At 36.9% G+C, this 12518-nt stretch overlaps 1 protein-coding gene across 2 annotated transcripts in view; it reads left to right on the plus strand.

Moving 5' to 3' along the window:
• PCDH9 (protocadherin 9) overlaps nucleotides 1-7399 on the plus strand; it is a 721287-nt gene extending 713888 nt beyond the window's left edge. For both annotated transcript variants that reach the window (XM_061367782.1, XM_061367783.1), the window contains exon 4: nucleotides 6769-7399. In XM_061367782.1, coding sequence (XP_061223766.1) covers nucleotides 6769-7142 — 374 coding nt within the window. In that variant the 3' untranslated portion in view covers nucleotides 7143-7399. The remainder of the gene's footprint in view (nucleotides 1-6768) is intronic.
• The last annotated feature ends 5119 nt before the right edge of the window (nucleotides 7400-12518 follow it).

Below are 12518 nucleotides of genomic sequence, written 5' to 3' on the forward strand. Positions count from 1 at the left end.
CTTTCTTCTTTTTAGGGTGCAATATGAAAAGTTAAATAAATATGATTGCCTGAAAGACAACTGTGTCAGTGTTCAAATCTACTATACTTAATGTTAGTATCCCTCAGGCAAAAAGTAGCTATTCTTTCTTTTTTTTTCTGTGACCAAAAAGTCTCACTGAGTGGAATTTATCCTGTGGTCTTGACTCTTTCAGAATTGAAAAATGAATTTTCTGGCTTAAAGAGAGAGAGTTTTGGAGAAGCAGGTTGAAAAGCATCTGGTCAACACACCAGAAGCTAGTTGCTAATTGCAGCAGTAAGTTAATCAATGAAATAGCAGTTCAGCTTCTGGGTATAATAAAAGAGATAAAAGACCACACAGAAATTCCGGCATTAGGGTATGACCGACTCTGTAGTGGCATACATTATTTTCCTTCTTACACCTGTTTGCTTTTGAGTAGGCAAGTCATACATCTGCTTGACAGCTATTAACAAAATAAGAACAAAAAAGTATTTTGGGGTAATATCTGATATAAATATTTACAAAGAAAATTTGAGGGAGTGTTATGCACTTTTGTGTTTGCTTTCAAAACATTTAGCTCCAGAGACAGATGGCTTGTACAGTTTTATCAGCACTTGTGTCATTATATATTCAAGCAGCCAATACTGATAACCAGCCTCACGGATTAGGGATTGCTCAGAGAACAAATACTTAAAAAAAAAAAAAAGAAAACAACACACATATTAATAAAGTACTTCAGAGTGGAAAAACTTGATACAGATATGTCAGTGACATTTTTATGAAGAGAAAAGAAAAAATTAACACAATTATAAAATTAAAGCAGCAGGAACAGTTTTTTTAAGTGGTGTCATTGTATGTGGTAATGGAACAACTTTTAGAAAATTGGGGGAAAACTATTTCTCAGCAATGGTGGAGAAGAGAGATAATTACCATTAAGGCAACATTACACTTTCTCAATACAAAACAGCAAATTCTTCAGTGCAAGCTACCTCGAGAAGGTCTCTCTCCCACCATACTGCTCATGATCTTTTCACTTTATGCTACTAAATAGCAACCTGAAAAAAAAGGAGTCTTTGAAAAAATAAACTGTCTATACTTGATAACATAATTACACAAAATTCTTTTTTTTTTTTTTGTAGGTGAGATCCTTTTCTCCCATATCTGTTTTTCATCTTTTTTCCAGTGTCTTACAGTAGGACATTTATAGATTCACTTAAATAATGATCACCATCATTATTAGCCTATAATATTTACAAAAACTTTATGCTTGTATCTGAAGGCCTTAACTGGAAAACAGGTGTGATAGGCAACATGTGCATTATGAATGAAGCTGCTTTCTTCCTGAATCATTAAGCATGATCATTCCTTGTGGCAACTCAACAGTAAAATATATTATTTTAATAATCTTCATTTCTAAAAAAAAAATAAAAATATTCTAAAACCAATAGTTGTTGATTATATATGAGATGAAGACTTGCAACGTATTTTGGCGGTTGGACTAGATGATCTCTTGAGGTCCCTTCCAACCCTTGGGATTCTGTGATTCTGTGATTCTGTAAATGTAAGCATTACAATATTTTAGTAAGGCAAATAATAGTCCCTTTTCTTGGATTGGAAAACATGAGTCAGAGCATTGGAAAATATGCACGCTCACTTGAGTAAGAGTCTGAACCTATTCTCAATTTTGGATATGCATTTTATTCACAGATCTTTTTCATATAAGCATATGTAGACTTACACTATTTGAACAGCTATTTGAACAGTTATGCAGCTAAAGGTCTCCTGCTGTCCTCTCCTTCTGCCTCACTCTGTCTATAACTGTCACTTGGTGTGACATACATCCATACAAAAATTGTAATTGGTCAGCCGCAGAGACTACCATGGTCTTGCTTTTGGCTGAAATCTTTCCATAGGGAAGGTTGACTGTAGGAGGACTTGCACACAGTAATTAATTTTTGAAGTCTTAATGGGACAGTGGTATTCTTGTTAAAGCAAAAAATCCCAAGGAGTAGTTCCTCCAGAACAGCTGACCATCTCAGCGTTATTACCCTATTCGTATGCAGAGTATGAATTGCTACCCTATTCTCACACAGGGACTGTGAGAATGAAGACCCTAGGCCCACTGTAGGAGAGGATCTGGTCAGAGACCGTCTTAAGAACCTGAATGTACACAAGTCCATGGGACCTAATGAAATCCATTGGTGGGTCCTGAAGGAGCTGGCAAATGAAGTTGCTAAGCTGCTGTACATCATATTTGAAAAATCATGGCAGTCAGATGGAGTTCCCGATGACTGGAAAAAGGGAAATATAACCCCCATTTTCAAGAAGGGGAAAATGGGTGACCCAGGGAATTACAGACCAGTCAGTCTCACCTCTGTGCCTGGCAAAATCTCGGAACAGATTCTCCTGGAAGGCATGCTAAGGCACATGAAAAACAACAAGGTGCTTGGTGACAGCCGGAATGGCTTCACTAAGGGGAAATCCTGCCTAACCAATTTGGTAGCCTTCTATGATGGGGCTGCGGGACTGATGGACGGGGTAGAGCAGCTGACGTCATCTAATTGTGCAAAGCGTTCGACACTGTCCCACATGACATTCTTGTCTCTGAATTGGAGAGACATCAATCTGATAGGTAAACCACTATGTGGATAAAGAACTGGCTGGATGGCAGCACACAAAGAGCTGTGGTCAATGGCTCAATGTCAAGCTGGAGAACAGTAATGAGTGATGTCTCTCAGGGATTGGTGTTGGCACTGATCTTGTTCAACATCTTTGTTGGTGGCATGGACAGTGGGATTGAAAGCACCCTCAGCAACTTTGCCGATGACACCAAGCTGTGTTCTTTGGTTGATTCGTGGGAGGGAAGGAATGCCATCCAGAGGGACCACGACACGACTGTGAGGTGGGCTGATGCCAACCTCATGAAGTTTAACTATGCCAAGTGCAAGGTCCTACACCTGGCTCAGAGCAATCCCAGGCAGAGCTACAGGTTGGGCAAAGAAGATTTAGAGCAGCCCTGCGGAGAAGGACTTGGGGGTGCTGGTTGATGAGAAAATGAACATGAGCTGGCTTCAGTGTGCACCTGCAGCCCAGAAAGCCAACCATATCCTGGGCTGCATCAAAAGAAGCATGACCAACAGCTCGAAGGAGGTGATCCTGCCCCTCTACTTTCCTCTCATGAGACCTCACTTGGAGTATTGTGTGCAGTTCTGGTGTCCTCAACATAAAAAGAGCATGGAACTGTTGGAACAAGTCCAGAGGAGGGCCACAAGGATCACCAGGCTACTGGAGCACCTCCTGTATGAAGAGAGGCTGAGAAAGTTGGGGCTGTTCAGCCTGAAGAAGAGAAAGCTGAGTGAAGACCTCATAGCAGCCTTCCAGTGTCTGAAGGGGGCTATAGGGTTGCTGGGGATGAGCTATTTATTAGGGACTGTAGTGATAGGGCAAGGGGTAACAGGTTAAAACTTAAACAGGGGAAGTTTAGATTGAATATAAGGAAGAAATTCTTTCCTGTTAGGGTGGTGAGGCACTGGAATGGGTTGCCCAGGGAAGTTGTGAATGCCCCATCCCTGGCAGTGTTCAAGCCTTGGGTGAGATGGTTTAGTGTGATGTGTCCCTGCCCATGGCAGGGGGGATTGGAACTAAATGATCTTAAGGTCCTTTCCAACCCTAACTGTTCTATGATGCTATGATTCTATTCCTGTCTTCTTCTTACAGTAAAAGATATCTAAATATTCCAGTGCTCTCCAGGAAGTTTGTCAACTTAAAGCAAAGGATGTTTAAAATCCGTTCTGAGTTTAACAGTATTAACTGCCTAGAACTGTTACTACAGGACACAAAACAGAGAAAGTAAATCTTCTGAAGAGTTTGACATGTAGCTTATACAGCCACATGCATATTTAGTCCAAAACAAAGCCATCTTATTACTCATTTAAATTTTTAAATGGAAATGAATGTCTTATCTCTTGAAATTTATTTAACTAAACAGAAAACGTAACTTACCCCCTTAGAACTAGCACTGAAGACTCTCCTGTTAACCTTTTTTTCCACTGTAGATTGGAAGCACAAAGTCCATGCACTGCATTTCTTGAAATGTGTCACTCTGTGGTGAAAGGTTTTCTTTGTGTTTTGAAAGTATTAATCCCGGTCATATCTGTTCTCCTTGGTCAGCAAGATAGCATTGTACTTGGAGAGTAGGCAAGTTGAAAATAGTTCTGCCACTTCCCATTTTCCCCTGAAAATGGGGAAAAACTAATCAAAATTAAATTTCTGTCATCAGGAAAAAAAAAATAAAAAACAACTTTTAATGTTAAGAATGTACCATGAGTACTTCCTTATTGTTGGGGTTTTTTTTTAGTAAGTACCTGCCTCAGGTTGGTTATAACTTCATACTAGAGGATTCAAATAAGGGCTTTATAGAAAAAAAGAATCTCTCTTTTCCAGGGAAATATCACAGTTTTCATTTTAGAATCAAGGTTCACTGAAATTTGTGCTAAACTCCTACTTTACAGTTGCTTTTTCTTTTGTTTTTCTAATGGTTCTGGTTTAATTATTTCACCTTTTTTGACCTGAATTGAAAGCAACACCGATTCTATACATTGTTCATGCCTTAGTTGTTAGCAATAGACTCCTTCTTATACAGGGAATGCAGAAGCAACTTTAATTACGGTTTATTATATTCTGTCACATCAACAGTGTACTGTATAGTCTCTAGATATTCAAAGAGGAGCTTCTCAGAGATAAGATTAGCTAATTGCATTGTAACATACAGAAATACACCTGATTGCATTTTCTATATGTGTGTATAAAAGCAGTGGGTTGATAATCTGTGGAATTTATAACGTGCCAGTTAAAAACAAAAACCAAAGCAAAAAGCAAACAAACAAAAGGAAACCCACAACAAACAACTAGGAAAGAAAAGCAAATTCCATAAAATTAATTGGGATAATTTCAGTATTCAGAAAAAAATCTAAGTGTAATCCATTCTATGTGCATGGAGTACAAGAGAGTGAAATATCCTTTGGCATCAGAACACAGGAATATTAGAGTGTCCTCACTTATCATTTTGAGTCTCAATTATATTATTATAAAGATATGGGGTTTTTTTGCTGATATACCACTGACATTTTCCTCTGATTAGTACTGCTTTTCAAAAATGCTTCGTATCTTCACTACTCATGTCTACCTGCTAACATTCTTTCTCAAAAATTAATCTATAATTTCCTCGCTGTCACTGGGCTGTTTAATCAAGGAAATATATCTCCTTAACTCTTCAAATATCTATAGTACTACCCAGCTGTTTTACTCTGAAGTCAAGAAAAAGAATCTCAAATTCTTGCTCAGAATTATAATACAATTAGTAGAGAATCATGACAAAGCATATTGCAGACATTGAGAAATATCTAACAGCACAAAACTAGACTTTCCTGCCTTTTTCCTTGTTTGTCCTTCCTCATACATCCAGTCTAATCAGATGAGCAAATTAAGCTATTTCAAAATGAAGTAAGACTGAGAGGAATTTAGTGCTGCTGAAGACATGGGTAACTTGTCTGCCTGATTGCAAGATGCCTGCAGCTGGCCAGCTGTGTCCTCAGTAGTGTGTGAAAAATGATGTGGATATTTAATATGCATTGTAATTCAGCAGATTTCGTTTCTGTCTCCTGTGGTCTCATAATCCTGAGTTGCAAAAAATTATGAGAACGGTTCTTTATCAAGCACAAGATTTACATAAGCCTTGTTTTTTTATTTATGCACTGATTTTTATGGTTGCACAGCAGCTATCTGAGATGTGTCTAATGGTCAGATGACTTACAGATTTTGTTCTCTTTCATGTTGCAATGTTTGAAGTGTTTCACGGTTTCATATTAAATCCATCAAAGTTAACTTCTCTCTTGCTTTTTGGGAGCGTGCATCAAGGGTTTTATCCACCGGGTAGATGTCTAGAACTATGCATCAACCCAAGTTTGTAAAACTAGTACTCACTAGAGTAATCCCACATAGAGAGCATTCCTTTGGGCAAGCCCGTTTTTGGGTAGTATAGATGTTTCTGTTTGCAGTAGGCTGTTAGTTCGCCAAGGCTCTGCAGCAGTCAAGTGAGTTGAAAACAGAAGGGAATACATCCAAACTGTGGGATTTAACAAGCAGCATTAATTCTCACACAGAATCTGCAAGGGTTTGTTTTCTTCCTCTGACATTTTCACCTACTTAGCTTTATTTTCTTAGTGTGACTGAGAGAGTTAAGTTTATTCACAGTAGGTTCTGAAACAGGTAAGTTAGGGCTAATTGAACTGTATTCCCACTTTTGGACACTGAGCATGACATATACTCCCTGTATATATTTCTGGTGGTGTATATAGCTGTGGGACATATACTCCTTGTATGTATTTATGGTGATGGATGAGAGGGAAAGGCATTCATTTGGAATCCTTGACCAAATTATTCATAGTCTGTCATTTAATGAGTGACCTTGATCTAAGCTGGAACATAGAGAGGAAATTCAACAGGAGCAAAATACAATACATATACTCCCTATATATGACATACAAAGCAACTTTCTAACAGAATTAAAAAGTATCTAGGATTTATCAGCACAATATTTTGTTGTGGAATCATCGTTTATTTTCTCATGAGGGGTATGTATAAATTTAATGCCAAATATCACAATCTAATATTATGTCTTTCTGTTTGTTTGGTTTTCCCTTTCTCCTTCTTTCTTCTTTCTGTTTCTTTTTTTTCTTTTTTTCTTTTTTTCTTTTTTTTATACTACAGATGGGCCTCTTGGGCCACGAGGATTGGCTGAAGCTACAGAGATGTGTACTCAAGAATGCCTGGTTTTGGGTCACTCAGACAACTGTTGGATGCCTCCCAGTTTGGGCCAATACCAACAGCCAAAGTCTCCTCTCTCCACCTTCACATCTCAGAAAGAATGGGTTAAGAAGGACAAACTAGTTAATGGACACACATTGACCAGGTCCTGGAAAGAAGATAGCAATAGAAACCAGTTCAGTGACAGAAAGCAGTATGGTTCCAGTGAGGGCCATTTCAACACTGGCAACCACATGACTGACATTCCTCTGGCCAACTTGAAGTCTTATAAACAGGCCCCAGGATCTGTCGAGAGTCCAAAGGAGCACCAGCTATAAGAAATGGTTACTTTGGACCAATGACTTTAGCCTATTTAGACTTGCTAATACTATGTGTGTCAGAGCTTTATTTACTGGGTAGACCTCTAGAACTATGCTTCACGTAGCAGAGATATGCGTATCTTTGTTAGCACCGTGGAAGGTATGATGTCCTGCAACATGAAAGAGTGTTTCTACTAGTTGTGTGCTTTTGTTAAATAGATTAAAATCTGCAGAAATCTCTCCAGTTTGCAAATACCCTTTTTTTCTGTTTTTGGTTTTTTGTTTTTTTGTGTTTTTTTTTGACCCTGGACTGCTGCTATGAACAGAAGATGCACTTGGAGAGTGAGAGAGCAAGAAAGTTCAGTGGATTGCAATGATTGAAAAGCATATCCAGTTAGAAAATTGTGCTTTTGTTGTCATTGATCTACGCCTGGGACCATTATACTTGAGAACATACTGCAAACAAAACAACTGAAACTGTAAACATTAAACCTATTGTGCTATTAACAATGTTAGTAGACACTTGTAAGCCGATCAGTGTTTAAATACTTGTAAATAGAAGCAATTATTACTTACAATTTTAGTGTACTTATAATGTTCACTTGAAAAGATACTGTAGCATATTTCTGTATTTCACAGTTGCTTTTTACTTCCTTTCATTTGCTTCCTGTCATTTTGCTTTTATTTTCAGTGATGGTGTTTCTGTGTTAGTAGTCTGTCTGACACACAATGTTCCAAGGAACTTAAAACACCTGTGTTAAAAGAGAAAAAAGGAGTGATGGGGTGGAAAGGAAGGCTGGTCATAGAAAGGAAAAAAGAAAATATATTTCATTCTATGTAGTAACAAATGGTGCCAGCATTCAGGTAGAATTTCTTCTTTTTCTTCTCTCTTTTTTTTTTTTTTTTACTATTAAGAAATGAAAGGACTTGTGTAAGAGCTTAAAAATGTAGCTTTTTTTTAGTTCCATTATGTTTCATAAAACAGGAAAACTGCAAAACAAAAGAAGATTTAAATTACAGTGGAGTGTAAGAGGGGAAGCTGTTTGTAATCCTTGATCAAATTAGCTGCAGTCTGTCATTTAATGAGTAGCAGGTGACCTTCATCTCAGCTGGAATATACAGAGGAAATTCTAAGGGAGCAAAATACTATGATCATGTTTTTTCCAGTTGGGCAGGTGTGTGTCTATACCTAAGACAGTTTGTATTGCTGAAACAGCAGCATTTGTGTTGATCTTCATCTGTGTTAAGGTTGTAGTAACACAAGTGTTTTTAGACCATAGCCACAGAATATTTAATGTGTTGTGCCTTCATGATGTAGCAGAGCATTCTCCTGGTAGGCTAGTTGGGGGAACTAAAGGGTTAAATCTCTACTTATTGCTGTTTAACTGTTTATTATCTTAGTTGGTCAATGCCTGGCAGGTACCAGTATCATGTCACCTCAGTCAAACCAGCAGAGTGACTCCTAATGTTAATAAGATCTAAGTTGCACGCAAAGCAAATCCAAACCCAACCATTTTAGGTGGTTTTTCTTAAGGCATGGCAGATGATCTACACAAATAAATAGCATGCAAAAAAAAAAAAAAAAAAAAAAAAGAAAAAAAGTCCTTACAGAGAAACAAAAAAGTTACTTATGCCACAGTGAAATATCAGTCTTAAAGTAACAAATTTAGCTAATCTGAAGGTGACTTTATTCTTACCAAAAACACAAGCTTTTTTTTCTTCTTTATTCCTTTGGTGTATAGTTGTTCACTTTTTATATATATATATATATATATTTTTTTTTTTTTACCTTTTTTTTTCTTCACAGTATAAAAGGCGTAAAAATGGGTTAGGGGTGCATTGCTTATTGCAGTACTTATGTCAGTTTGTGAGGGGTGTTTGATGACTTTGACAGAATATATATCTAACCAGTTATCCTTGTTAATGCTTTGCCAGTTCAACGTTATTTAGTTATTCAGCTCTTGCAATAAATGTTCTGAATTCCTTATTGTGTTGTGTTAGTTCTTGGGCAGATGCCTAAGGGATTTTATTCCTGTTAATTTCTCTCTCTTTCTGTTGTTGTTGGTTGGCTCATTTCTTTGTTTCATTCTGAATTTACAGTTATTTATCTAATCATATCATGGTCCATTTTGTTCATATAGATATGTATGAGAATGGAATATGCAACAAACAATGAATCTTGAGGGCTATATTCTGTCATTCTTACGGTAAGTAGGAATTTGCTCAAAATGAGTTATTTGAATTGGGTAAAGTTTTACTTACCCAGCACAAAAGTGACAGAATCTAGCCCAGATTTGTTCGACAACTTATGCACATGTAATAAGCATCCTTGCATGAGTTTTTGCAACAGTACAGTGGTAGCATATAGAAAAGTCAGCATTTGCCACACCTCAGCGTTTCTTTTGAGAGTAGAATAAAGTTATATTGAAATACAGTAAATGTGTTGTTACAAGGAAAATTTGTGTGGTTACATAATCACTTCTGTTGCAGCACAGTGAAAAAAAAAAAAAAAGAAAAAGAAAAAAAGAAAAAAAGAAAAAAGCCCTAAGCAACCTGGAAAAAGATGTATCAGTATAAGTAACCTGTTTTTTAACATGCTCAGTTTCAAAGCAGACATACCTTGAGTTCTATATTAAACCCAGAAATACAATAAATATCTGAAAACCCAAATCACACTATTTTAAATTATAAGTGCCTTTTAAACAGAACATATTTGAAAAGTCATCTGTCACAACATAAAGTAAATTATGTGACTGTTGCTACAGAAAGAGAACTATATTCTGTTCTAAACCGTTACTTTGTGCTGCCATCCCTGTGCAGGAGGAGCACAAATGTAAATGATTTAGATATCTAGCAGGTAGGATATTACTTTTTTGTGAGGAAGTAAGGAAGGAAGAAAGGAAGGATTATATCTTAATCCCATTTAAACCAAAGGAATATTTTCCAGATGTTTCCAAGGAATCTGGATTTGGCCCTAAACATGTAGTCAGTAAGTGCTCATTCACTAAGAGCCATTTGGTTTGCTCAGTCAGTAGTAATAGTACTGCTGTCTAAAACTTACAAATTTAAGTAAAAATAATAATAAAAAAAGATAAAAAAGAAAGAGAAAAAACTGACATGAATTCAGTGCTTATGCCAGATGAAAAGATATAAAGAAAAAATTAAAATCCCACTTCACATAATGAGAAGCCAGATGAATGTTGGAAACTATTCAAGTTTACTAGCTAGGAGGTTAAACATTACTTAAAATTATTGGTAAGCAGGGGTGATATGGATGCCTCTGTAATGCAAATTCTAGTGGTTTTTTTTTCTTCAGATAGGAAGATTGGGTGTCATTTATTTATTTCTTTACTAATGCACACATTTGAAGGACTGCTAAAAAGATAAACCAAAGGGTTTTTAGTAGTCCTTTATTTTTACTGTCACCGACCAAAGTCTTTTGTCCAAGTAGAAAATGGAAAACCTGCATAAATATAGTTATTTATCCCTACTTAACCCTATGCTGTGCCAGCTGTTACTAAATGTACAGCAGTCAGGACCCCCGTCCCAAGGAACTGTCTCGAGGCAGACAAAGAAATACATGGAGCAGAATTAAGGAGAATGCAGGAACACAAACCAATTCTGACAAATAGATAGGAAGAAAATTAAATTCACATTACTTGCTTAATATAGTTCTTGACTTTTAGGAAGGAATCATAATCAGAAAGAGTCTTAAGGACTTGAGTATGGAGTAAGCTAAACTCTAAGGGAGAAACTGAGGAAACTTTGGGTATATAAATGGCATAAAAGGCAGAGACATACATCTGTGAGAGGAAAAATCAAGAGAGGTAAAAACTGAAAACAAATACATAGGGAAAAGAGGATCACAACATTGATCAGAAGTGTAATCTTCAGATGTTTTCAACAAAGGGAAGCACTAATAGCTTTAACAAAAGACAATGAGAATCACAAGACATAGCAATAGGCGATGTCAGGAGATCCATGGGACTCAGGACATGACAAAAGGCATAGGAGTAAAGTCTAAGTAGCATCTGACAACTTAAAATGAGTTGCAAAAGCATTCCTACTGGCATGAGAGCTCATATGCAATTCAGGCAGAATAAGTAATCTGTGATGACTGATTTCAAGTGACCACAAGCTATTTATCTGATTCAGCTAGTAAAACTTCCTCATCGGGTGTATCCTTGCCACAAAGTAAAATAAGCAGGGAGAGTTCTCTAAAGCATGTGTGGTCACATGTGCCAATTCAGACAGTGAAGGCAACCAAGTACTCAGTGGCATTATCTCTGTTCAGTTCCTTCGTGCTTAATACACTTCTTCAGCAGAACTGCATTCCAAGTCTCGACTTTATTTAATGCATATGCTTTCATTCCTTGCAACTGTGATGAAAAGCACCGAAATGGAAACCAACTCTAGAGCAGAGCAAGATGTTTTAGTATACTGAAAATATGATAGAGTGTCACCCAGGGGTGTGAATCATCTCAGTGTATCATGTACAGTTAAGATCTAACTCAATTAATATTAGTTTTTTTCACTTTCACCACTAATCACCTCAGTGGACACATCCACCAAATATAATCTCTCCATAATCCAAAACCACCTCTGACTTTTTCTTCTTGTTCAAAAAAAAAACACTGGTAGATGCGTCCTTGTAAAATTATGAAATACCCTTTCTCACACATTACTTGAGTGGATTCTTTTTTCTTTTCCAGTTTGGCTTCTCTGAAATATGGTAGCTTATATAGCACAGCTTCTTGTATCATAAACTGCTCTTCTCACGAGATCCCATTCCATACTTTGTTTTCAGCCACTTGCACATAGTAAGTGCATAACACAGAGGGACAGAATGTGAGCCTTCAGGCTTCACTGAACCTCTTGCAAAGCAAAATATCAGGGTCTGTCCCATAATTAGTAACAGAAATAACAAGTCCTTTATGTACAGAGGACTAGCAAATGCTTGAAAATAAATAAATTTGTAATTTCCAGATTTTCAAAACACGATGTAATTTATTTATAAACTGAAAGTAATGCTAATAAATGCAAAATTAGGGAATATTTTTTGTTGGTTTTACATTGTTTGCTTAATTGATATAGACACATCACTTCACTGGAACTTACATGTTGATATGTATCCTCATCCTGCCAAATGTTGTGCAGCTCTTTTGAAACACTGACTGCACTTTATTTCTTTAGAACACTGCAGTAAGCATCCTCTTCTAGGAGCAGCTCCGTGTTTCACAAGACTAGGCCCATAATGAGGAGAATATCACAGACATACATTTCATATGCTAAGTTTTGAAGCAAGAATTGTTTAAATGCAGCATCTCATGGCTCGAGCTACAGCTTTAAGTTTATACTGCTACCTAAATTGTACAATAATGAAAGTATGTCTTT

The sequence above is a fragment of the Neopsephotus bourkii genome, unplaced genomic scaffold, assembly GCF_033783945.1.
Source record: "Neopsephotus bourkii isolate Nb327-2 ecotype Australia unplaced genomic scaffold, CSIRO-AGI_Nbou_v1 NB_1394, whole genome shotgun sequence".
Classification (NCBI taxonomy): domain Eukaryota; kingdom Metazoa; phylum Chordata; class Aves; order Psittaciformes; family Psittacidae; genus Neopsephotus; species Neopsephotus bourkii.